Source organism: Amblyomma americanum, chromosome 8, assembly GCF_052857255.1.
Source record: "Amblyomma americanum isolate KBUSLIRL-KWMA chromosome 8, ASM5285725v1, whole genome shotgun sequence".
Classification (NCBI taxonomy): Eukaryota; Metazoa; Arthropoda; class Arachnida; order Ixodida; family Ixodidae; genus Amblyomma; species Amblyomma americanum.
Genome location: NC_135504.1, coordinates 50,120,603 through 50,148,369, shown reverse-complemented (window position 1 = coordinate 50,148,369; position 27,767 = coordinate 50,120,603). Strand labels below are relative to the sequence as shown.

Here is a 27,767-nt window from a genome sequence, read left to right as displayed (position 1 = left end):
AAACCAGGTGGTGTAGCATATTCTAAGATGAACCTGATGAACGTATGATGAAGCTATGTGTTTGTACTCATTAACAGCAGTGAGTAGGGCACTACCGATGCTGTATCGAAAATATGAACTTTGTTTGTTTCTGGTTATTTTACACAAAGCTCCTCTTTTACCCTTGCATAACATTCGCCAGTTTCTACACCATCGTGATACGGTCTGCAAGGAGTTGTTCAGTATTAAATGGTCTTTATAAGAGAAAAATAAGAATTAGGGCCTATAAAAGATGAAAAGCGAGCAGAAATATTTTAGCTGCAACTAAAAATAACATTATGCACGTGTTTCAAAACAATTGCACAGAACTGCGTGCTGGTCTGTTAGATTGAGATATCGAATTATAAGAGTCCGAAATGTCATCTATGACGGCTAAGAGTCACGTCACATGACAGCTTCCGAAATATGCAAGAACAGTATGTTCTTTCCGGGCCCAGGACAAAAAACGTTCACGCATTAGGAGCGCCCTCTGCCCAGTAGTAGACACAACTCTGCTGCAGCTGCTCAATGTGGCTCTTCTCTCCATCCCTCTCTGTTTTTCTCTCTATGTGCTTGCAGAAATACTCTGTCGCCTGTGGAACATACTGCCGGACACGCTGTCAAGTCATACTATCCTGTTCCACAGGCAAACCTCCATGGAAAGAATGATTCTATACCTGGTTGTCACCTGCTTCCTTCATTGTGAGTACCATAAATCCCGATTTCATTACGTTTGCTCTCAGGCGGCACTCTGATTTAGATGAACGATGGTCATTGCATGAGCGTTGACTCATATTGCACGAGTGGTATAAAGGGATTTGGGCTAGCTGAAGACGAGCAGGGTTTGTTTTTCATTAACACAGTGGGAAAGTGGCTTAGCAGAACTATGTTTGCCTCTTGTTTTATCCTGTCATCTCTGAATCGAAATACGCAGTTTTCTTGACTGAAGGCTACGAGCTTTCCGCGGGTCGAAATGTAAACTAAAGACCAGACAATGCGCATTTATCACTTTGCCTGCTTTCCAGTCGACCAGGACTTACTTTTTAATGCCTTTCGGCACGCCTGGACGCACAGCGTGCTGTCAACCATCATCACAAACCCATGCTGCTACTCTGTCAATGTTTTCTGAATTTAGGTAGTCAAGCAATATAATTATTACGATGACTTAGGGTCGGGAAACAGCCAGTTTACATCTTGACAGTTATAATTTAAACGAACGCACATGACTGAACGGTCTCGCCAGCAGGTATCCTAGCTTCAGATGCATGCACAAAGCAAGACGTCCTTTTCGTCACCCCCCGGCAGTGCAGTTTGTGTAGGAGAATATAATCACAGGGACGAACGTAAAAAATAAAAAACAGCACTTGAAGGCACTCGTATGTTGTGTCCTATGTTTTCCGCGCGTGTCTCTCTGTGCTTCCAAGTGCTCTGAAGCTGCGCCTGCAGCTCTCAAGAACAACGAGAGCTTTAGGACTGACACTGCTTCCGCTTTCTTTGCTACGTGAAAAAATAACCGCTATTGTCACCACGGGGCAGTTCGTTTGTTAGATTAAAATGTCAAGCACTCAGATCCTATATTAACCCCCTCAAAAGGCTGTCCTTGCGCCATTCAGGACTGTACAAGACACAGGCAGGGATCAAGTTCTGCTTTGTCGATCTAGGTCATTGATCAAGGTTTTCAATTCTTCCTTTGAGTTACTCAGCAACGAAATGTCATCAGCGATGCGCTGATTACTAAAGTATTCTCTACTATCTCTTATTCGCAGCTCTTCCTAGTCTAGGTCTCTCAACATCTCCTGTAAGCTCGCGCTGATTAATACCGGAGAGATCACCGGGGATTTCACCCCTCCCAGCGTGGCACCTCTCCTTAGGGAGATTTTATTACTTTCTTCATGAAGCACTATGACGGTCTTGCAGCCAATAGAGATATTGTCCGATAATTTTATAAATCGCTCTTCTAAACCCTGATTCTGCAATGCATGCATGACTGACGAGGTTTTTACTGAATCAAATGTTTTCTCATTATCGATGAAGCCTATATATAAGGGTTAATTGCATTCTTCGATTTTTTCAATCACCTGATTGACGGTGTATGGTCTATTGTTGAGTAGCCTATACCGGCCGGCCTGTTTTTTTCCAGTCCTTGTCACCCCCTATCTTTCGCAATAAGATAATGCAAACGTCATGCTAACGTTTTCCCCAGATCTGCGTTTATACGATGCTGACCAGCTTCTTTCGCGCTTTGCATTGGTTCTGCGGCTTTTTTTTATTTCCTCCTTGGTTTCCAGCGGAATGACAATTTTTTCTGCACTAGTGCTTGTCTGATTACCATCCAGATTACTTCAGCTACTGTAAAGATCTTCGTATAACTACTCGCCGGCATTAATTATGTTATCCATATGCGTAATAGCAATGTACTTTTTTATATTGGTGCATACAATTGATTTTTGCTCGTGCTTAGTTTCCTGTTGACCGCTTTTAGGCAACCTCGGTTCCGTGGAACCTGCTTGATTCTCTCCATATTAATCTTCCCTATGCGGGCTACATTACACTTTTCACCTTGTTTGCTCGGCCAGTTCTAGTCTATCGGCGGGGTTAGATCCTTTCATGTTTATTCTTTCTTTAATAACATATTTCGTCTCCTGAGAGAGCTTGCCGGTGTGCTGTCTGTCATACCCTCCCTTTCTATTGTGCACTCCATGATCATATCAGTGAGATTATCTTTCACCGTTTGGACACTAATGTCGTCGTTCTCAGTTAAAGCGGATATTCTGTGCTTCAGCGAAACACCTTGTTCCTCTATTTGCTTTCTTACCGCTGCCTTCTTCACAGGCTTCTTCCATGAAAATTTGTTCTTTTCCCTCTTCAACTCTAACCTACTTCGAGACGTTACCGCCTTGTAGTCCCTACATCCCTCCTTGGCGACCACCTCTGCTTCTTGCTCTATTCCAATATGAGCGCACATTCTCCACTGATGATGAAATTGGCTGCTGAGTAAGTGATCCCGGAGTACTTCCGGCCAGAGCAGTACTCTTATGTTGCATCCGAGCCTAACATCCGGTAATATCTGTGGTTGTGTGCGTGTGCCCCGGCGAGTGGAAGTACCAGGTACGTTGTACATATTGTTTCTGCGAGGTTGTGTCTCACCAAGAAAGATGTGGCCCGGGTACGAGGTGCGACTATAGTACCTGATAGGATATGGGGTGTTAAAGTCTCCACACCAGAGGCCCGCCGGTGTTTTAAAACGTAGAGGACGTTTGCCAGAAATATGTTGCAAAAAATTAGGAGTGTCATTTGTTTAGGAGGTAACGAGGGGTAAATGTTAATGCGGACAACGTTTTGCTTGAGTTCGTCCCCAATGCCCATTTGTTCGAAACGGACATCTCGTTCGACAAAGTAGAGTCTACTGGGGGGTCGGAGTTCACTAAAATGCATTCAAGGAGCAATAACCGAGCGCGTTAAGTTCACCCCTTGTTTCCTGAAGGAGTTATATATGAGGGAGCGAGGTCAGGCGAGTAACCACTAGTGAAACAAAGTTTTTTGGGTCTGGTGGCTACGACAGTTTCACTGTGAAATTTCTAAGGTTTGACACGTCCCCGTAGCTACTCGACCTCCGCACAGTTGTGGGCCATCGAGGTGGATGCTCCTGGCAGGGTCTTAACGGCGTCATAAGGATGCGCGCGCTTACAACTCTGCATCAGCCCCTCGATTTGGAGATGCTTTTGTTTAAACGGTTTGTATCTTGGCTTCTAGTGGGGAGGTGAGAGCTACCGACCAGTCCAGCTTCTGCTAAAACGGCTGAATGGTTCGGGCGTAAGCTGGTGATGCCTTGATTTGAAAGCATGGAAATTATTGCAGCAATAAGAGTTGGGACGAGGAGCAAATACTTTCACTGTTTGGCTCACTTGGGGTGGGTAAGATGGCTGGGCTTAGCAGTGGCCGCGACTGCTCTGGCTTGGCCCCATTGACTTGCGCCCCGAAGTGTCGTCTTGGCACGTTGCCGGCGGCAGAGGCTCCTCTATCGTTCCGGGAGGCTTTGCTTATTTGGAGGGATCTCTCGTGGCGGCCATGTCGGACAGGCTGGTGTAGAGCCCTTTAGTGATTGTGCTGGTGAGCCTAAAACCTTACTTGGCCGCACCATTGGATGGAGGCGAAACGCATAGGCGCCCGTGAGCTGTGCGATGTCAGTGCACGTTAAAGATCCCGAGGTGGTCGAAATTATTCCGGAGCCGTCCACTACGGCACCTCTTTCTTCCTTTCTTTATTCACTCCCTCCTTTATCCCTTCCCATACGGCGCGGTTCAGGTGCCAGCCGAGATGTGAGACAGATACTGCACCGTTTCCTTTCCCCAAAAACCAAGTATTAATTATTATTACACCATTCGCTGCTACTAATTTGGAGCAAGAAGAGGGGGGAGGCGGTTTCTTGCTGTTGCGTCACTGTGTAGGCTAGAGCAATGTAAGTGAGTCGTGCGTAGCTTCTATTCGTTTACAGGGCTGCTTTCGGTGGAAATAGAGTTGGCACTACTTTGTCGGTAGTGGTGTGGCTGAACTTTACATTGTTCACTGAAAAGGGGAGGAACCGCCTCGCCGCCTTGTAAGAAGTATGGCAAGCAATGGCGCGAGGAGTCCATACTAGCGATTTGAAATAAATACTTAGGGCACCGTCGTTCGTTATCGAGGTGATAATTAACTATTAGGTGTCCGTAGCGCCATCAGAGGCACTTCAAGGCGAGTGGGCACTCCGGTTCGCATCTGTCCACGGCACGGTGATACAAGACGAATCAGAGGACGTGGACTCGAGTGAAGTGAATCAGGACTGATGAAAATATGCCCATCATTCGTGCTGCGAGAACGTCCGTATGTAAAAACTCAAAATTGGTGATGAGGGTTTCCGTGGAAAATACAGAAGTAGAATGGCATGATTTACCCCAAGGCACAAAACTGGCCACAGCTGGCAAAGGACAGGGCTAATCGGAACGACATGAAAGAGGCCTATGCCCTGCAGCGGGCGTAGTTAGGTTGATGGTTATATAGAGGACAAAGCCCGTGGGCGGCGAGATACGCGATCAGTGCACAGCAAACTCCGCGCATCGAAAGGAAACTGACACATTAAATGCGATGAGCTGTAGATTCAAATTCGGACTCAGTTATGAAGATGTTACACCGGTATCTGATGTGGACGTGAGCGTAGTGGCTTCGGGGCAAGCGAGGATGGATGCCATCACTATCGCGTACACAAGTGCATAAGAGCGGGTCACTGTTAGTGCTAGCGACAGGGTGCGGCGCGAAATACCACTGTGCGCAGGGCAGCCGCGTTCGCCATTCGCGATCGCACTTGAGCTCGCGGGTTCACGGCCACCCACTCACTGCGGTCAATGCTTTGAAAGTGTTCGTCGTTCGCTTCAGCTGGATTGCAATCCGTAGTTTCCGGTCCTTCGTCATGCGACGTGGCGGAATCCACCGCAGGGCATAAAAGAGCGTTCATGGCTGCGTCCTTGCTAGAGTCGCCCTCAAAAAGAGCATTCGATGAGTTGAAGAGTGGCGAAAGCACTACAAGTTTCGTTGTCTAGATGTACCGACGCCTCGAAAGCTCGTGGCTGCCTTCAGTCAATTTCAATCAAAACTAAAATGACCTGAGAACGGGAAGAGAAATTGTGCCCATCTTTTCCTTCTCAGTGGCCTGCCATCAAATCCATGGAAAACCCCTTAATGATGAAGACAACATGGTGGTTACCATAGCAGACATCCAGCGCCTGGGAGAGGCGAACCTTGACAATGCCACAAGGAGCTACATCGCCAGCGGTGCTGAGAAGGAGCAGACACTCAGAGAAAACACAGAGGCCTTCACAAGGTAAGCATTCTTGTTTCGTAAAGTTCAACCGCGGTACTTTTCAGACATACACGCATTCGACTCTTTGGGTTTGGTTTATGGGGTTTAAAGTCCCAAAGCGAATCAGCAGATGTGGGACGCCGTAGTGGAGGACTCCTGGAGAATTTCGACCACTTGGGGTTCTTTAACGTGAACAGACATCGCACACTACACGGCCTCTGGTGTTTTGCCTGCATCGAAATTTAACCGCCCCAGCCGGCATCGAATGCGCGTCTTTCGGGTTAGCAGCCGAGCACCTTAACCACTGAGCCACCTCAGCGCCTACGCGTTCTGCTGAAAGTTTCGCGGTACCTCCTCTGAGTCTGCTGATCCTTTTTACCAGATTCCGCGGTTTTCTTAAGCACAGATGCATTAAATATTGTCTACTTCTGTGCCCCCTGTCGGTCCAGATTCCTGCGGCCACCGGCACGAGCTCCACTCCCGTCATTATCTGCTCCATATTTTCTCAAGGGAATATTTTCGAGCTGTATTGGGGCGTTTCAAGCACTTCAGTATCAGCAGTCTCACTAACAGTCGTCGATATAGCCGTTCAACGCGCGCAAGAGTGGTGTTGTGTCAGTGCCCGCTGACGCCATTTTTTTTTTGTCTGTGGTAACCTCATACACGTACTTTGCTGGAGGCCTTATTTCGGTTTCGTTTTCCAGCTTTTTGCTGTGATCGGTACGTTATTTTCATTTTTTGGAAAAACACCACAGATAACCTAAGCGAGTGAGGCCAAGAAATATAATGTCATAATCAACAAAAACGTTATAAAGTAACGTTATACCAAAATATCTGGAGTTGCCATTCAACAATCACAGCTGCGTTGGCTTTCTAGGCTATGTATAGAGCTTTCGCCGTCATAGAAGCAGTGGATAGCACTATTAATGTTAAAGAACCTGCACAAGTAGTAGTAGTACCTTTGCTAGAAGTACTGGTGGGAGTGACTAGTATAAGTAGCAGTAGGAGTACCAATGGCGGAAGCCGCAAGCCTTAGCCAAAACTCCCACGTTAAGCAGCTGGTTAGTGAGAACGTTATTCAAGTGCGGCTCGGAATGCTCTTTCTCAGGGATCGCGCGAACCGCGACTGCTGTCACTTGTTATGCCCGACGCGATCTTGAATATTTCCTAGTACTTTAAACCTCATACGAACGGCCAACTAGTGTGCAAGTCGCCACGTGCCTGCGAAATAAATTAGAATAAAGCCTGCGAAACAATTCTGAGGAGACCTAAGCCTGCTTGCGTGGAGGAATCCGAAAGCATGTGTTTGAGAACAGCTCGTCGCCTATGTTCCTCTTGTTCCTCTATGGAGGATATCAGAAGAAGGTTCGCACAGCTACTGTAACTAACCCCCTTTCAGCTCATTTACACATTTTTGGTTTTTTTTAAATTTGGCGGCCATTGATGCTTTTCCGTCCACCTAGTGTATCCCCGTCCAGCCCATTCAGCCGTCCAAAGACTTTTGCTTCTGATTAGTTAACTAATTACTCTATGTCAATCAAACATTTTCTTCAATCATTATTACTCATAAAGCACATTTCAATTCATTTAAAGCTTTATTTTCACTTCTTTGAATATTTTTCTTCTTTTTTGCCATCGAAGGTTCTCTTCCCACCTACTATACTGAACACCGCGCTCTTTCGACGGTTTTCTACTTTTTTTGCTGTAATTAATGAACTGATGAACCTGCCTACACCAAATTTTGTCACACCTCACTCTCACATCATCTTCTATTGATTACAAGGATTTCTTTTGACCTTAACCGTTCTGAGAACGACACAACAGCTTCCGACACATTTTACAAACACAACCTCGCCGACATAGGTAAGTAATGCTAGCCCATTATTAAACTGCGGTGCCATCGTGAACTTGCCGATGCGGTCACTCTTGGTATGTTTGGAAAAATATCTCTCAAAATATAATCGTCAGGTAATTCTTGCCGCAAGGCGCACGACAAAAAAAAAACTAGCGCCAGTATTTTCTGAAAATTAAATGCGGGCCAGTAGCAAAGTACTCATCTGAGAACCTCGTTATCAGTATAGCCTATCATTAAAACACTCGGCTGCGGCGCAACATTGGCATGCAGCCCTGCAATGGCGTTATGAAAATCTCAACTTCGACAATTTTCTTTTATTTTGCAGACGGAGCATAAAAAATTACTGATGCTACTTAAGACTACTTAACGTGCTTTGAATGCGAAAGTATTTTTTATTTTTATTCGTTCTGATTTTTATTTGTTTTTAAACTTATTTAATTTCTTTTTAATGGCAGAACTACTAATTAGCATGCAGTTACGTGCAACGCATATACAAGCTTCACATTTATTTCCTACACAGCAACGCGGTTCTGTGGCCTATGGGTTCCGTGCTCGCCTCGCAATCTTTATGTCCTGGGTTCAACTTCCCACAAGTTCAGACGGAATTTTATTTTATTGCGAAAGCACTATTAGCCTCCTGCATCACAAAAGCCGCGTGTGGATGTAAAGACTCTCAAATAGCCACGAAAGGAAAGGAATTAAAAGGTCATGACTGGCTCTCTAGTCTCTAGGTGAGTGGACACCTAAATCGCGCTATGAGCTGCGTGGCAGTATAGTGACAGAGAGATTTGAGCTACATGCGTTGGCGTTTACAAATTTGTGGCAGAAGCGCAGCACTGGAGAAATAGGCACCCGCCACAATGACCCAGTATTTAGGGTGCTCGGATACTGAGCCGGAGTTCCAAGCTTCTAACCCGACCGCGGTGGCCGCGTATCGATGGAGGTGAAACGCAAAAGGAGCCCGTGTGCTGTGCGATGTCGGTGAAAAAATGAAAATGAAAATTTGCTCTTGAGGAAAGGAAATGACGCAGTAATTGTGTCACATACGTCACTGGACACCGAAACCGCGCCGTAAGGGAAGGGATAAAGGAGGGAGTGTAAGAAGAGATGCCATAGTGGAGGGCTCCGGAATAATTTCGACCACCTGGGTATCTTTAACGTGCACTGACATCGCACAGCACACGGGCGCCTTCGCGTTTCGCCTCCATCGAACCGTGGCCGCCGCGGACGGGTTCGAACCCGCGTACGCCGGTTCAGTAGCCGAGCGACCTAACCACTAAGCCACCGCGGCGGGTCAGCGGACACCTCAATTGCGCTTTCAGGTACGTGGCGGAGGTATGAACCTAAAAAAAATCGTGCTTTTGCGATACCCTCTCTCCCTGGGCATTGCACATCATTGTCTTCATTACCTTTATCGGTGACACGAATTAATCAGATTAGCTTAACCTCAATCAGAGCTTAACCTGTGTCCGATATCGTCCGATATAGTGCCAGTGACCCAGCAAAGTAATCTCATTAACCAATCTGGCTAAACCCATGCTTTGTCACTAGGTTAAAACGAACGTTTATTTTTTGTTTTTATTCGCGGTGATACCTATCTTCCTCAAGTTAAGAGCTTGTTTAACCTTTTCTCCTGTTCCTGCTAACTACGGCATCTATTGTTTTCTTAAAAACACAGCTCTCGATGGAGAGCAACGCTGTAGTGCGAAATGCTGTAACGTAAGCTCGATTTCATCTCTCCGTTTCAGAGCCACGCTCGCCTTTCATTTTGGTTGAAACGTTCCCAGTGTTTAGGCCCCATCTTTTGTTTACGCGTTTCTAGCCTTTACTTAAAAATTATATCTTGCCTTACCATGCGATTCGCTTAAGTGGCAAGTTACACAAATGGGTGCGGGGTGAGCTGGCATGCTTTGCGTATGCGTCTGTTTGGCGTCGCGAGGTAACCTAATGAGAAGCCTCTTAACAGCTGGAAACTGCCGCGAGAGCCGAGTAAACCGCGTAAAATAAATAGCATCAGTGCAAGGCTGTATCTGTAAAATTCAGCCTCGTTTTTACCGCTCGAACGCAGCAAACGGCGTGAATTCCCACGCAAAAGGCCTGCTAGTGACCATTTGTTCGTTTGGTATAAAGAAAACGTGCAAGATACTTCTATTGCGGCAGGTTTCCAGCGCAGAAATGCTTGCGTACCATTTGCGACGCTTTCCAGAAAAAAAAATTGCCATATTGTTTGGTAACTGGCTTGAACGATTGTCCTTCGTATAAAACCCGCAGCGGTCGCTCAGTGCTTATGGCACTCGGCTGCTGACACGAAATACGAGGGTTTGATCCCGGCTGTGGAGGGCGAATTTCGATGGAGGCGAAATTCTAGAGGCCCGTGTACTGTGCGATGTCAGTGCATGTTAAAGATCCCCAGGTGGTTTAAATTTCTGGAGCCCTTCACTACGGCGTCCCTCAGCCTGAGTTGCTTTCGGCTATTAACCCCAATAAACCAACCAATAGACCAACCTATACAGTCACCCGTGAAGCGAGGAGTGCGTCCGCAGGTGCAAATAAAGTCACAAGAAGCAGCTGGCCTATGATAATCGGTCACTATTGCAGCACAACACACATATCAGCCGTGTGGCTGGGATCGTATCGGACTATAGATGGCGCCGTAAGTGGTGGCACCCGCCAATGGTGGCACGTTCAACCGCCCCCTTTTTCAAAGGGGATGCCCTTAACAATTATCCATCTGACTAGCCGTCTGGAGACCAAAGTGCTCTTCAGTATAAAGCAGGGTTCCACGCTGCAAAGGGCCCCAGAGAGCATTAACAGGCTGTGCAATTTGAAAACGGCCAGCTGGTGTTGTCGAAGCCTTTTGGGCACATAAGATTATTGTTAGCACGGATTAGCGTAATATGATATTAACAATATAGTGGTGGCTCTGCTACGTTACTTACCTTTATCGTGCACGATATCTGCACTGCATATGTACAGAGAATTGAAACATCAGTTTTATCATTCTTCCAGCTGCTTGTTCGTCAAAGTCAGTATTCCTTTCATTCATTGGTGTTTTCCCCTCCGTCATCTAACAGGTTTCGATTCCGACCGCGAGCACTTGTGGACGTGTCCATGGTCAACACCGCCACCACCGTGTTGGGCAGGAGGATGTCCTTTCCGATCGGGTTCTCGCCGTCCGCAGCTCACATGATAGCGAACCCGGTCGGCGAGTTTGGCACTGCGCAAGGTGAGCCGCATGCACGGTGTATTCTGCAATCATCGTTGAGATCTCAGTGGAAACTACTTGAAGCGTATCTCTCCAATAAAAGCCGAACACCAATCTGGCATCACGTACGCTATCAGTCTGGTATCGAACTTTAATCTGTTCACGAACCGGAAATTTGGTGTTCTCTGTGTCAACACTCATTAGGTCAACATTACTTGGCAGCAGCGAACAGTCACCTGAACCACGTAGCATTAGCGATGTTTTACCTTTCTTTTTTAATTTGTGATGTTCATACTTAGGAGATAAATAAGGTAATCAATTTGTAAAAATAACTGATTAGCAAGCAGAAGAAAAAACTACCACATGCTTCCGGTTGGACACAAATCCACGACCACCGAATTTCATGTCCGGTGCTGGGCATAAGAAATAACAACCGCGTGCCACCAGTGGGATACGAAATCCACGACCACTTGCTTTTGTGTCCGGCGCTCTACCAACTCTGCTACGGTGATTGCGGTCCAATCGTCTTCTTTGCGGTGTATTTATGTGTAGTGTAACTGAACCTTGAGAGTTCTTGGAAGACACCCCAAACAGTACACCCCTACCCACCCTCATGCTACCAAAGCATCACATATGCCATAGAATGCAGCTGAACGGCTTACACACAACCCGCTTGATCCGAACGTATCACCTCCGAACAACTTCAGCCTGCCTTAGCAGCCCTGAGCATTGCCTGTGGATAGATACAGACGCAATGCCTACCCTCTCGACCCGCCACAGTGGCTAAGGGGTTTTCGAGTTTGGCTGCTGATCCCAATATCGCGGGTTCAATTCGGTCCAGGTGGCCGTATTTCTAAAGAGGCAAAACACTATAAAGACAGTGTACTCTGCGATGTCAGCGCGCGTTAAGCAGCCCCAGCTGGTATACATTTGTCCAGAGTACTCTATACCGGTCTACCTTATATACCATGTGTCGATTCGGAACGTTAAACCTCACAGTTTACAGTTGTACCCAACGGACGAAATATCTCTGCCAGCAAAAGGCTGTTACCATCAGGAGAAATAACAAAGCTGCTTATTAGCTATTTTTATCTATGTCTTCCGCGTCACAGTGAGCATGATATTATGCATACTAGGGTATGACATGGGAAACTTGATGTGACCTGCATTTGAAGGAAGCAAACAGTCGCCGATAACAACAAAAGCATTGGCATTTGTTTTTAATATTGTTGGTTAATTTACAGGCAGTCAGTAATTAAATAATTCTTACCTCAATGACAAATGAATGGAAAGTAGGAGGAAAAACATACAAACCTTCAATGCAATCAAAGCCCATGACTTCTGTATGTCGTGTGCACTGCTCTGCCACTGAGCAATGGGGAAATTTTTTTTAAACTTCTCATTTATTGCCGGCGTTCATGTAGAAGAATAGGCTATATATGGAGGCCACTTACAAAGCAACTTGCTGGTGCCTCCACTCTACAGGAGTAACCGGCAACAAAAAAACTAGTTTGACAACTTACAGGCAGGAAAAAGACACAAAACATAAACAATCAAAATCAAACGGGTTTAAAGTTACTTTTGGCAAAAAGAAAACACAGCGGCTGCCCAGCCTTCTACTTCGGAATGTATTCGTGTTGCGTGTAACCCGACCATGAGAGTTTACACCAGCGCCGCCCTCGTTCATAGCGGCGGACGTAGAACGTCATGTAATACCGCCGTTGCCAGTGGGAAGTGATCGAATAGTGAAAGCGGTGTCTGGTCGAGGATCCTCTTGATGCCTTTTTCGAAACGTCGCGCGAAAAAACCAGGACACAGAAGAAAGCAGAGACACGACACAAGCGCATTCTTCTGTGTCCTGGTTTTTTTTTTGCGCTAAGTTTCTAAAATTGCGATTGCTCCACCTCACCCAATTTAGCGTACTTGTTCTCTCATGATGCTAACTTTAGCGACATTTCCAGAATGAAGCTTGTGAAGCAACTGAGCAGTCAGCGGTGGGGACATGACATGCCCGCTCTGACATACATTTCAAACAAGCCAACAGTCACCAAAAGCAAGAGAAGCACAGGGAATTATTTTTTATTTACGGGAATCATCGATTGTAAATTAATTCTGTAATACTTATTTTACCACAATCATAATCGATTACAAAGTAGAAGAAAAAAATAATCTCGTACCGCCAGCGGATTCCCGCAATGCTACCTCAGTATGTCGCGCACGGCACTCCACCATCTGAGCTACGGCGGCGGTTAACCCACTTTTTAATTTCAAATGGGTTCGGGTTGCTTGTTATCTAATTTTGAGGGTTACGTGAACAACAGTTCAGAGGATCAACTCAACTCTCATCTTTGGCTTGCACGCAACACGAATACCAGCGAAAATAGAAGCTTCCACAGCCGCCGCCACAGCTAAGTTGGTGAGCACCGCACGCCAAAATACGGAGATCGTTGTTTTTAGCACCACTGGCAGCATTTGACTTGTTTTTTCTTGTACTTTCTAATAACTTATCGTCCAGGTAAAAACAACTACAGGCCTAATTTACCATCGATGAACCCAAGAAATTAAAGTTATCCCTGATGCTTTCCTTGGTCTCATAGACTGTTGGCTTTTTTCAAATGCATGTCCTAACAAGTCCCTCATGTCGCTGCTCATTTCTACTCAATTGCTTAAGAGGGTCTCGTTTCTGGCAGCCGTCATGCCATAACAGTACAAGAGTGTTCTCACACAGCGGCTGCCCTCACCGCTTCGGTGACGTTACACGTGGCACTCGCGGCATCGCACGACGTTTGTCGTCCGCCTCTAGGGCAAAGCTCGCTCTTCTGAGCCTTCTCAAGATTAGGTTACGCGTGACAACACTCCAAAGTAGAAAATTGGGCTGCCTCTGCCTTAGCTCAGTTTGTGGAGCACATTGAGCTACATATGGAGGTCGTGGGTCCTGGTATCATTGGAGCCATGTGGTTGATTTCTTTCTGCTTTCTAATCAGTTATTATTTAGGCAAAAAATGATTAGACAGCTGATTTCCCATCTACGTCTCCAGAAAAAAAAAAACTTAAATGATTTCTTTGGTTTGAGTCACACTCAGCTTCCTTCAAATGAGCATGAAAGGCCGATGAGTTTAAGGAAGTTGTTGAACTGCGATCTCTCCAAGCGGGGTACAAGACGGAGATGCGAGAAGTCTGTCTTGCTGCCGCTGTATGGGCTGCACCGATATTCCGTTGGTAGTAGTTGGTGTTCGAGATAACACGAATGTACTTTTGTCAGCTCAGCTCCATTCTCAGTGGTCCTATTACTAAGTACACCAAAATTAGTGCAAGTTGACATAAGCACTAGCGACCAGAGCTCTGATGAACCCACCCAATAGCTTCAGGTACTATGGGCCCTCTCCTAAGGTCTTAGCATACCACCTGAGAGTGTTTTACCATTGAGAGTGTTTTACAATATACAGCATCTGTGGTAATTAACTGATGTGTAGTCCCTTACACCATCACGTGTAGCAGTAATTCATGTCATTCAAAGCGACAGAAAGAAAATGTTTACATGTACGGCGCCGGGGACTCAGTTGCCGCCACGCAAAATTCCCGTTGACATCTTAACATGAACATTATTTTATCGGAACATGTTGTTAAAGTCACCTAGATACTTTCAAGCAGCATTTTTAGGCATTTAGTTGGGAGACCTTCTAATCTACCGTGTATTAAGAAATGGAATCAAATTCGATTACAATGTTGGCTGGCAGAATACATCTAGCTCGCAGTTTAAAACAGCGAGGCACAGCGGGATTAGTCTTAAGAGTTCCAAGTGCCATGGCGCTCCTCACATTCCCGTGTTTCTCCACTGCAGCGGCCCGTGACGCTGGCACGGTGATGATCGTGAGCGCCATGAGCACCGCATCCCTTGAAGACATCAGAGCTAGTGCGCCTGACCTCGTGCTTTGGCAACAGATCTATTTATTCACAAACCGGTCCCTCACGGAGTCAATGGTGAGGAGAGCTGCAGCCCAAGACTTCGGTGCCATCGTCGTCACCGTGGACTCCCCCGTAGCAGGACAAGCCATCAGCCTCAGCAAGAACATGTTCCGGCTTCCTCAGGGACTCAGGTCATCACTCATGTCCACACCGTCAGCTCAGTGCAACATTATCCAGAGCAGCTGAGAAGGGTACCTAAAGACGGTTTGGCTTGAAAACTAGCCAAATAGATACAACGAAGATAAACAACGTTAAAGGCACCTGGAAAAGCTGCTATCTTCGATGTCCATATAATGAGTCTTATGACTAAAATTTGTGTCTGGGCTAGTTGGTTAATTCTTGAAACATTTTAGAGCAGCACAAAAGAACGGCACAGAAAACAGCAGAAACAAAGAAAACACAGGTCGGGCGTTGGCTACCAAGTGTTGATTGTGAAGCCACCCATAAGCACGCTATAAACCATAATAAACCACGTGACCGTCAGGTAGCTAATGAAGCATGAAGCAGAAAAGTGGGGAAAAAGTAGAAGTACACTTCGTTCATGCACACGGCCAAAGGGGCGAGTCCAAACAAAATTCACAGCAGGTGATCACGCAAGAAGCGCTAAAAACATCACAGCAAAAGCTGAGTCACAAAATAAAAACATACAAGGATTATAAAATACTAGAGAAGCCAAGAATAAACGCGGCTGAACAGTAAAAAACGACGACAACAACAAACACATGATTAGGAGCCAGGCGAGCGTGCTCGGAGCAGTAAAGAACAACGAAGCAAAAAGCCATGTCACATAATAAAACAGATAAAAGCTTATGTATTTTTGTGACCAACACATAACGCGGCAGAAAGCTAAAAAGCGTAATCAGGAGGCAAACCAAAACAGGGTTAGCAATTCGCTACACGCATCACACTTAAGGCAGAGTCAAACCGGTAAAAGCCTTAAAGTGGCCATGAGGATGAAACATAAGAAAGCTTGTAAGCGTATTGCCTAAGCATATGCAACAGAGACAATAGAAGGTTTTAGGCATGATAAAGAAAAGACATTTCTTCTTCGTGCAATGAAACTGACGGTGTGCTGACCCACGCGTCACCCGCCTTCGCAATGTGTTATACCTCAATCACTTCCCTTTCAATTTTGTTCTTCGCCGTCGCCAGGAACCTCGTACTAACTACTAAAGGCTTACAGGTGCAGTTAAGCTGACTGCATTGGTCTGAAAGATGTCCTCCGATGTCCTCCAGATCTGTTTTTTTTTTACTTTGAGGAAATGCTCCAGAGCCATCACATTAAATTGGCAACGTCCCATGCGGCCTATGTAGACATTGCCACAGGTTAGCGGAATCTGATACACTACCCCGTTTCGGCAGTTTCAATACCAGTTTCCATGTCTCGTTGTGCAAGTCGGCTTTCTTTGTCTGTTAACGATGGCACATTTCTTTGCCAGCCTGCACGAAGCGGAGAACACGAGTAGCCGGCAGAGTAGAGGCGTTGTACCTGCTACCTCCTCCAGCTCTGAAATGCAGGCACAACACCTCTAGTCTGCCGGTTACTCACCTTCATTCGTCTGCAATCTGAGCGAGACATTGCTTCAAATGTTGGAAAAACAGGCGGAGGCTGGGAACGAACGAGAAAATAGCCGTGTAGCTGTCATCCCCTACCTCCACGAGATCTCGCACTACTTAAAAAACATAGCAGGAAGGTACAAAGTTGGGGTCGTGTTCTCATCTTGGGGCAAGCTGGCAAAGATACGTGCCATCTTTAACAGACAATGAGAGCGGGCTTGCACAACGAGACATGCGAACCGGTACACAAACTGCCTAACCGGGGTAGTGTATCAGATTCCGCTAACCTGTGGCAAAGTCACCATAGGCCAGACGGGACGTTTCTTTATTGTGAGGGCTCAGCCTTTCCTCAATGTAAAAAACAGATCCGGAGGACATCTTTCAGACCAGTGCAACCAGCTTAACTACATCTATAAGCCTTTATTAGTGATTGCGATGTTCCTGGCGACGGCGAAGAACAAACTTGAAAGGGATGTAATTGGGGCCTATCACATTGCGAAGGCACGTGAGGCGTCTGGCAGCACACCTTCAGTTTCATTACGCGAAAAAGAAATGTGTTTTCTTGATCGCACCTTGACCGATCCTTGATTACACATGCTTAAGTCGATGCAGTTATATTGTTCCTTACGTTTCATCGTCATGGCCACTTTAAAGCTTTTATCTGCTTGACTCTGCTTTAGATGTGATGCTTTTGACGAATTTTTAGCCCTCTTTTGGTTGGTCTCTTGAATACGCTTTTTAGCTTTCAGCCAAGTTATGCGTTGGCCACAAAAATATATAAGCTTTTACCTGTTTTTAGTATGTGACATGGCTTTTCCTTTGTTGTTCTTTACTGTCTGGTGCGCGCTCGCCTGCCTCCTAATCAAGGTTTTGTTGCTGCTATTGCTGCTGTTGTTGTTTTTTACTGTTTAGCCGCGTTTCTTGTTGGCCTCCCTAGTATTGTAAAACTTTATCTGTTTTTTCCTGTGACTATGTTTTTCCTTCAATGTTTTTAGTGCTTCTTGCGTGACCACCTGCTGTGAATTTTGTTTCGACATCCCCCTTTGGCCATGTGGATGAAAGAAACGCACTTCTCTTTTCTCCCGCTTTTTTAACTTCGTATTACATTGGCTCTCTGACTATCACGTGTTTTATTATGACCTTATAATGTGCGGGGTGGCTTCACCATAAGCAGGTGGTAGTCGGTGCTCGTCCTGTGTTTTCTATGTTTCTGCTGTTTTCTGTGCCATTCTTTTGCACTGCGTTTTAATGTTTCGAGTCTTATAAGTCCGTATAAGGTTTCGGCTGCAAAACACGACTTAATCCTCTAAGGAAATATCCGGTTTTAATGTCTGTGCTTGTTTAATGATGTCACTGTTCCTGTAAATGTAATTACGTATTTTTTAGTCTTCAGGTCATGCTTTTGACAATCCTAAACGGCTCGTTGATTTTAACGGATAGCCGTTCTTAGAAAGTATCGAATCCCCGCAGCTCGGTTTTTGTCCGCAACATTTAGTGCGGCTATTTTTACGCTCCGAGCATTCTCAATGCCCCTGAGAGACAAGCCAATCTGCTACCTCACCTGTCTGACGTTTTAGAACGTTTACGGCTGCTATAGAGCTGCTCTGTACAGCTAATAAAAAACAGCCATGACGATGCTTTTTTGACAAAATCTTGTACTTCAGCTGTTCCCAAAGTGATGCTAGTGGCGATCTTTTTTGAATGTTGGAATGTATGTCCACGGATCAAGTGTAGACTATAACACGCTCGAGTGTCACGAAAGTACTGCATGAGGCGGAGCTTCAACAAATTAACTCTATAACTCACTTACTCGAGCATTCAGATAATGTTAGGAAGCGTTTACTTTGGACAGAGGTATTCCCATTTATACAGAGTTCAAAGCACATTTCTGCATTACTGGGAAAACTCCCCACTCTGTTTACAGCTTAACGTTTTTGTTTATAATATATCTGTTTACAGCTGGCTGTACTCTGCTTCATAGACGGCTTATTACTACGTAAACAGTAATACGATGGCTCCCAATCCCGAGCAAATGTGTCTGTTGTCTTTTGGCGTTGTCTGTTCGCCAAACGCGAACACTCCGTCCCGCGGCACTGCCCGCTCATTATCGTATTCTACGCAGCAAAAATCAATGCAAAAGCATTTATTCGAATGCTGGAAACACTATCTGCAGTTTTACATCTAGTCGGGAAACTCAGCTCGAACTTAGCAGTAAAGATCAAACCTGCCCGCTAATATGTGGAGGTACAAAACTATGAACGCGACAGGTTGCGTTTCACGTGGACGTGAAATAATCGTTATCGAAAATCTTGCTTTGAATGTTCCATTCTTTTGTTTCCGCTTGAATTGCGAACAAAGGGGGTATCTGAAAGTATGTTTGTCATGCTACCATGTCACCCTTCATGATTATACAGCGTCATCCACGGTAACTTATATCAGTGGCGCAGAGCATCAAAGGGTCGCGATCGGCTTAATTTATATACATTCTGAGAACGATTTAGCATGCGTGACAGTAAAAAGAGAGTGCGCTGTCTTCTAGCGCCCAAGTCCCGGAGATGATGATGCCCAAGTCCCGGAGTAGATTGCCATCGTCACATATACAGAGGGCTTACTCATGGCAACAGAGGCTTATTCACACTTCAAATCATAGCAACTAGATGCAGTTAGCAATGAGCGGATGGTTTTAAACGCGGGATAGCATGTCTTGAGGTTAGTAAATAGAGAAGGCTGAAACCTTGGTTACAACCTACGTAACTGCTGGAACTTCGTATGTTTTGACGAGGGAATTTGTTAACGCCGCCAACCGTAAGTATGCCTTATTTTTAGTAATGAAAAACTGTCCCGGGCGTTAGGCAGCACACCTTTCCCCCCCCCCCCCCCCCCCCCCACGAGAGAGCGCTAGAGGAGGGCTTACCACATTTTTACTCCTATGGCTTATTTGTGTTGAGGGTAGAGTTTGTGTTCAGAGTGTAGGGAGCAGGTGCCATTTTTTTCTGCCTGAACCGACGCAGTACCGCGCGCGTTCACAATCATTCACAAATTGTTCGCGTACTAATTTGCAGGCTAAATAGCATGACTTCACGGAGGTGCGCAAAGTCTCTATCAGCCTTTTGTGAATCTCACGTTACAAGTGCCAGGGATCCATCAGCCATGTTTCCATTTGCAGTTCCTGATGGCAGCACTGCAAGAAACTTTATCAACATTCCAGTGAAGTAGTGTCTGTACCTAGGCTGGGATTCAGAGCTAAAAGCAGCTGTGTGTGCGTTATCCACATGTAGTACGATCGCAGATCAAGCGGGGAAAATTGCTGCAGCAGCATAGCGCCGCGGCATACCAATGGGCTGGCGAGCAGCAGGGCCGAAAAGACGTGCTAATTTAAAGCAGCTAATGGAACAGATAGTAATGAAAACTTGTTGGGTGTCGCCGCACAGGTTTGCGAATTTGGAGGCATCGAGTCCTGGCAGCTCGTTCACATTTGAGCCGGCGAGTGGCGACTTCATTGGCCACCTTCTCTCACCTAAGGTCACATGGGAAGACATCCGCTGGTTGCGGCGCATCTCTGGCCTGCCCATCGTTGCCAAGGGCATTCTCACAGGTAGGTATTCTATTGTCAGGCACTGCGTTCAGTGTGACTATTAAAAAAATGCAAAAACAGTCAACGTAAAAAGAAATTAATGGTGAGGAGAAATTACAGCAAAAAGAGCACTATTCGTTTCTTTCCGCTACTGTGGGGTAATTTGCCGCTCGTGTGAGAGCATGGTGTGAACTTTTATTTCACGTGTTCACTGACACTTGGAAATTTCCTTATTACACATGCGTGTAATAGGCAGCAATGCATTAAAGATTGCTCATGGGCACACTGTGCTCACTCATTAATACGCGAATAGGCGTGAATGCAATACCAACCGCATGATTTTTAGTGCAGTCTCTACCATCCCATTATTGAGCCTAGAGCTTCCATTGCAAAATCGAACCGGAATTGGTGACAGAAAGTATAAAATTTTCTTCAATATAATATTGCCGCGAATATTTGCAGTGTTTGTTCGTTTTTCATATCTGCCGCCACACCACTTTATGAATGACGCCACGCGCTCAAGTTGGTCCAACCATTTTTCGGGGTCTTCGCCTAAGGATCAAATTAAAATTTGGCGGCACCCTCGCCTGCTGCACTATGATCGATGTCATCTTCGGCGAGGTAGCGGTGCTCGTAGCAGCGTATTTTCGCTGTCTGGTGCGGTCCGGCAGGGTCCCGAACTCAGGCTCCTCTCTCTGGAGACGTCGGCTGGCTCCCTGATCTGCTGATTCGTCCTCGGGTACGAAGCGTTGAGGGCTGGCGTCACGACTTGAAGGGGGCGTCCGGAACATGGAAGGCTACCCAGCACCTCCACCAGATGTCACGTAGTGGTGGCGGCAATCGAAGGAGCGATGAAATGGACAAAAGGTCTTCTAAAAGAAAACTATTTATGGGGCTGACTTGCGCCCTCAATGGACTGAATCACTCGGCGGCGGCGAAGCGACTAGCGTGCTCGGCGGCCGTCGAACAGAATGCCCGTCGCTGTCGCCAGTGCTCAATTTAAAGCTGATAGCGAACATTCGAGATAAAGGGCGCAAAGTTACTAGAACATTCGGGAACAACGTAGAATCAGCTCTGCCTGGCTGCGATCAATCGAGATAAATCTAGTCGCGTCTTGCGTCGCAAACAAAGCGATGAAGTGGTGTGGCGGCAGATTTGAAAAACGAACAAACACTGCAAATATTCGCGGCAATATTTACTGAAAATACACCAAGAGCAACCCATGCTAAACGATGACTGCGCACTGCATGCGTTGGAAATTTTCCGAAATACTTTCTGCAAGATGGAAGATGCCGTGATCTTCACCAAGACATACTAACAGTGCATGAAACTACATTCATATAGTTGCAGCCATGGAGGAAAAAAAAGGCCCGGCAGAGAGCATGACGTCACGCGGCCAGCCTTTACAAGCAAAGTGCTCATGGAGCCGCTTCCTCCCTTTGTTTTTCGCTTTCCTAGTCAGTTCCTAGCGTTTTTATGCTTGTATATATGTTTTAGTGCGCGCGTCTATGCGGCACCACGGCGCGGGTGTCTTTAGGAAGGAGGTTGGTCAACAGTCATTTTTCTGCGCTGGCCCGCGCATTCCCAATCGCAGCGGTGATAGATATCACCGCACGCTATCACGCAGTGAGATTACATGTGGTATCGACTCTCCCCATTTTATTTTTAATGCTTATGGTTCAAGGTTAACGTCGGACGCTCCCTCCTGAGTTTTTTCCATCCATGTTTGCAGGAGATGCAGCGCTGAGAGCAATGGAATACGGTGCGGCGGCTGTTATTGTCTCCAACCATGGTGGACGACAGTTAGACGGGGATCCGGCGACGGTACGCTTTTTTTTTTTTTATAAAAATCATGTCTTTTGAAACAGCATAACACGGCTTAAATTCTTTTCATTCCGAACCGCTTTGAAAAGGCAGAGAGGAATCCCGAATGTTTGGCGTCTCACATACTATAAAAATCTGGAAGGTTACCAACGTTGAAGCGTGACACCTAGCACAAGCGGAGTTATGTTTCACGTGCTTCCTCATGCAGAAACGTTGCAACAATTTCAAGGCGCTTTGCTTATTCTGGGTGTTTAAGTTAGTGCAAAGTTATTTTTCCAGGGACGCTAGGGCAAGTAATTTCACATCTTTCCAATCGGCACGCTCAGAAGGAGGTTAAACGCGACACTGCAGAACTCGTGAGGAAACAGCCCTTCAGGACTAATGGGCAAATTTTCGTAGGCGCTTGTTTTTTACTCAGACCATTATCCCGCCACTATGCAGCTATATACTGATTTATTACGACACGCATTACGACGCCATAAGTTTTGGCACGTAATGAATAATGACAAGGGACATACAAACACTAAAAAAAAACCAAGGCCGCAATCACTTCTACAAGTAGGCTTATAATTGCAACGCTGCTTCGGCCTTCTACAGGGTCTATATTTGCTGTCAATTCCTTTTGGCTGTCTGAAAACTTATGATTTTCTCAGGCATGATATTGCAAATGGGCAACTGCGAAGCATTCAGATGAGATCATATTTATTGGCATCCGCAAGGGGAGCAGTCTAGTTAAGATTGCCAGACCGCAACTGGCGTCGAGATTATTGCTTGTATAATTATCGCAAAAACATTAATTTTCATTGAAAACTAGTGCAATGGGAATGCAATCGCATGCACAGGAACAATTAAGAACAAATCTGGCAAGTATTACAGGTGGAGAAACGATGCATCAAGACGATCAAAGCAATAACTCGCGAGTTATGTTCAAGCCGCACGCGCTTTCTTTTTTCCATGGAAGGCTGCAAGTTCTGGTCTTATGTCGGATTTTTGGAATATTTTAGAGTCAAGCACAGAATTACTCAGTTGCTTACGACATTATTTTACTCTCCAGCCACAAGCACTTCGGAGCTCAGGTCTGCTACTGCTATTTGTCATTTTAAAGAGCGGTTACGATTACTTCACGCTTTCTAATAAATGTGCTGGAATATCTCTTTAATTAATGTGTGAGAGTATATGAACATCCAGTATCTATCCACAGTGCAACACATTAAGGCGTTATTAGCCATAGTTCGCTTTGATTCAGTAACGTAAAAGCTGCGAACGACAAGGACACTGAAGTTGGCGACACCTCTTCCTTGCATGCACTTTTTGTTCCGTTCTGTACCGCGCTGTCCATTTTAGGTTGGCAATACTCTAAATGATAAGCTAAAGTAGATTATTTTTGTATTTTTTCGTCTTTTTTAATGGTTGTGTATCATATTTTTGTACTTGTGAACGAACGAATTTGAACTGTCTGTTTTCTCATGTACATTTTTTTTCATTCTTACGTGTTTGTCTCTAGTATTATTTTGTGCTTTTAACAGTCAATTATTTTTTACTCTTATGTTGTAGCAGTTTGGTTAGTAAAACTGTTTTTTTCCAGTCTTCTGCATACAACCTGCTACTCTGCGACAAAGATGCCTCGCAAATGTTCACTGCTGTAGCAGATTTCGCCGCGTATTCATTTTATTTGCATTTAATGCCATTTAAGCCCCACTCCTCTCCGCAATGTTTTGGCAATTGAGGGTATTGTTAATAATGGAATAAATAAAATACTTATTTGCAGCCAACAGCGAGCCAGGATAACGCGTACTATCTTCGTTAGTACTTGGTTACTGCATACTCGGCCACTAAGTAATTCACCGTTTCAGAAACAATGTTTGCAGACGTAGAAATGTAATTACCTATGGTTTGTTTTCTCTTTCATTCTATTAGCTCACTTAACTGCTATTCTTTCTAAGGGTATTGTAAGGCTACACTTACCCCCCTCTTTTTCCGTAATTGGCCGCTGGTTCATTAAGCACAGCTACATTTATCGGCCACTGCTGGCTACAAAAGCTCAAAAAGGAGAATTACACAAACGCACATGCGTATCACATCGCCACGATACAACGCCTTTTCTCCAATTGATCCTAGGCTGAAAAAAAATCGTATTTTATTTCATGAGAAACAAATTATGTGTGCACTGAATTTACTACTTACTAGTTCCATGCCAATATATGGACTCCCGCCTTCGTTTCGTTTTTTTTTTTCAGTGGTTGAATAAATTATAAAAAGTCCCATATACCTAACCGCTTACGTTCGCATTCAGATCGAGGCCCTTCCTGAGGTGGTGGCTGCTGTAGGAGACCAAATGGAGGTGTACCTGGACGGTGGCGTACGCTCGGGGGCCGATGCCGCCAAGGCGCTCAGCCTTGGAGCCCGCGCCGTATTCGTCGGAAGGCCGGTGCTCTGGGGACTCGCCTACAACGTAAGCCTCACCCATCGTTGCTTTCGATGCCATGAAAACTATACCACAGCCGAACGAACTCAGTGAACACCAAGGCATACGGCGCTTGCTAAGGAGGGCTCACCAAAATCATTCTCGTTGTCCTGTTTTGAGTGCCGTGTTTTTTTTTTTTTTTGAACAGCTGCCATGAATAACCCTGGTGCATGTCTCGGGCTAGAGTACTATTGCGCCGGTAAATATCCTTTGTGCAATCACGACTCGCTAACGGTTAAATCACAATGTGATCGCCGGAAAGAAGCAATTCCAAAAGGCTCATTCGCATCCAAGGTAATTGGAAGCCAAGTTACAACCTTGTGGAATGTATTTGAACCGTCGCTTTCAATCGTATTCTAAAAGACAATTGCTTACTCGTTCTTTCCATCATCTAGCCCATTTTTATGGAGGCCTTGTCTTCATACAAATGTGTTCTGACAGCTATAATTTCTCGCTCTTCAAACGCTCTTTTCCTGCGCTGAGGAAACGCTTGATATGCTCCCCTCTTGAAACGTTGCCTCCTCTGCGCAGGCTTTAGGGCAAAGATATTGTTTGAAACTTTAACTTTAAACAAGCCTTACTTGAAATCATTCATTTTTTTTTCCATGTGTATAATACGCGACGATTTCGATGTTTTTGACAGGGCAAGAAAGGAGTCGATAAGGTGTTGGACATATTCCGGAGTGAACTAAAACGCACAATTCAACTCCTAGGTAAGTGACCCATTTTTAAAGCTATTTAGTATTTTCACAAGCGCTGCCGATTAGAGACCCTTCAGTTTTAAGTCCTTTAAGTCATTCAGCGCTTTTAGTCGTGTTAGCCTTCATGTAACTTTTTCTGCGGCGAGAGCAGTTCATAGCAGCCCACTGTGACACATCGCGTAACTGAAGCATGGTGTAGTAGTTGTTTCTGGCTTGCCGCTTATGCGGCTCGGAGCAAGGCCAAGGGAAGCCAATTCTTTACGTAATATGGGCGGTAAGCCGACCCTTTCCCTAGCTTCTTGCGCGATCGCGCGTCAGAAAAAAGGTAGCAGAATTACGTGCCCTTACATTTCCTTTTCTGTCGTTCAATTGTGATGATGTTTCAAGCAGCATAAATCAACCTACCCAGTTACACAAATCACTTACAGTGGGATTTTTAAGGACTATTATCACCATCGCAAATGTCTCTGACCAAACACAAAAGTGTGGATTCTTGATGGCTTTCATGTTTCATAAGTGTAAATTCAGCGGATCAGCCAAGAAGATACATGAAATAGCAACTGCTAACGACTATGAGCATTAAAGTGTGACTGTGTTTATTACAGGCAGCTCGATAGTTTGATTTAAGACATTCCCCATTGAAAATTTCAATCCCTTTAGAGAAACTTCCAATGTGGAGTAGATCTTAATTACGAAGTAATTACTCATTAGTGTACACATTAGCGCAGCCTTGCGGCTCGAAATGAAAGGTACGCTAAGATGCGGATGTTAGTTAGCAGTTACTTCCTAATTTCTATGTTATTATGCCTTTGCATTGCATTAAGATGTGGCCTTCAATATTTTACAGGTTGCACCGATTCCAATGAGTTGTGCACCGACTACATCGCCCGCGAGGGACAGTTTTCTGAGCCATTGCGTAACACCTGTAAACGAAGAGCGCCCTGGGGAGACTGGGTCGAGTACAAAATTGTCCCATAGGGTCGAAGGCGTCAAGGACCATTGTGAAGACATCACCTCCTTCGATTTCTTACATTTTCTTTTTTTGTTGGAAAACAAAGCTATTTTCCTTCATCAGTTAATTTTCTGGACTGCCAGGGGGACCGAAAAAAACTCAAAGTTGGAGCTGCAGTACCGTGGTAGGTACTCAGAAGTGTAAAATTATTTACCAGATCCGAGCCCGAACGCCCAAAGGTGTTCATGCGCCACAAGACTATATGAACAGCTGGAACTGCATCCAGCGTGCGCTGCACAATCACCACTGCCGATGTGACGGTCACCAGCCAGTCACAAGTGTTCGTTACTACCAAAGGGCTTCGTACACTGGGTTCTCACTTTCTTGCGCTAGCCGCAGCTCCAACTTTGGCACCGATAAAACTAGAGACAACGTATGGCCACCATTTTCTATTCGCTTCATCCCACAAAACGACAGTTCAGTTTGAACCGAGCGATCAAATGACAGCTGAGGAGACCACTACACTGCAGCTGTTCGGTACGGGTGACATGACTGGTGCGTCACTGTAATGTAAATTTCGGAAGCTTTACCAGCGCTGCGACAGGGGACAAGGAACAAGAAGAGACGGAAGGACAAGCGCTTGTCCTTCCGCTTGTCCCCTTGTCCGTTTGTACCGCTTGTTCCGCTTGTCCTTGCGCTTGTCCCCTGTCGCAGCGCTGATAAAAGCTTCCAACATGAACCAACTAGCACAAATTTCCATGTTACTGTAATATAAATTCATTTTACCTCTCAGAAATTGACACTTGAATGCTCGATATCAAGCGACATCGATCAGAATGACGCCTTCGCTAGGGCGGACGTTTAGTTATCTTATGCTTCAGTGAAAGAGGCCATGTTTATGCTTGTTACTACTGCTTCCCTATGAAAATCCTTCAGGAACAGCAGTTACGCTGTGAACCGTGGTCTTTGTCAAAGCTGAGACCTAAAACGTATTTGAAGCATAGTTGGCCAGCATAAGAAATAGGTAGGCAAGGAAACACTCAAGACAGGACAGCACCCGCACTGTCCTCATTAATTGTTCCGTTACCCGCTTCTTTTTCGCGCTGGTCGCCTATGTTTCCAACATGAACCAAGTTTCCATAAATAAACTTCTGATAACAGCATCCGTCCTGTCTTGGCTGTTACTTTGTGCGTAGCTGCCGCGACGATGCCATAATGGTTATGGTGCTCCGCCGGTGAGCCGAAAGACCTGGGTTCGATCTCAGCCGTGGTGGTCGCATTTCTATGCAGGCGAAATGCTAGAGGCCAGTGTACTGTGCGATGTCAGTCCATGTTGCAAAACCCCAGGTGGTCGAAATTATCTGGAGCCCTCTACACCGGCGTGCCTGAGCCGCTTTGAGACATATTACACTCACAAAACTAACTGTTTTGCCGTCTTTTTGACGCTTGTTTATAGCGTTTCCATTATGAAGCAACTTGCCGAAACTGAACTTTCGTCATGCAGACTGAAATAATCGGCTTGGTGGTGGTCTGCCCTACCTAGACCCTATCTATTTGTGGTGTTTGCTACATGAATGAAGTGTTTGCGCTGTTTTAAAGTTTCCACCATTTTTGTTTTTGTTTGCTTTCACGTTCGTTGTTTGGTTTTCCCCACAGGTAGCCACTATTGTGGTCAACTTCACCGAAACCCAAACGGGAAACAAGTGTCTGAGCTGACTGCACCTTCCGAAATCACTGTCACGGTGTAAGAACTATAAGGTATCTCAACCAGGGCTCCGCATGTGACAAAGAACATCTCGCCGTTCTCGGCGCTCTGCC

The 27,767-nt window shown here is 45.5% G+C and overlaps 1 protein-coding gene across 1 annotated transcript; it reads left to right on the top strand.

Moving 5' to 3' along the window:
• Positions 1-629: 629 nt before the first annotated feature.
• LOC144101595 (L-lactate oxidase-like) lies at positions 630-27,106 on the top strand. The gene is made up of 9 exons (XM_077634739.1): positions 630-720; positions 5,698-5,872; positions 10,781-10,932; positions 14,753-15,008; positions 19,866-20,029; positions 21,741-21,832; positions 24,126-24,284; positions 24,940-25,009; positions 25,845-27,106. The coding sequence occupies exons 1-9, from the start codon at positions 675-677 to the stop codon at positions 25,973-25,975; spliced, it is 1,245 nt and encodes a 414-aa protein (XP_077490865.1). The 5' UTR covers positions 630-674; the 3' UTR covers positions 25,976-27,106.
• The last annotated feature ends 661 nt before the right edge of the window (positions 27,107-27,767 follow it).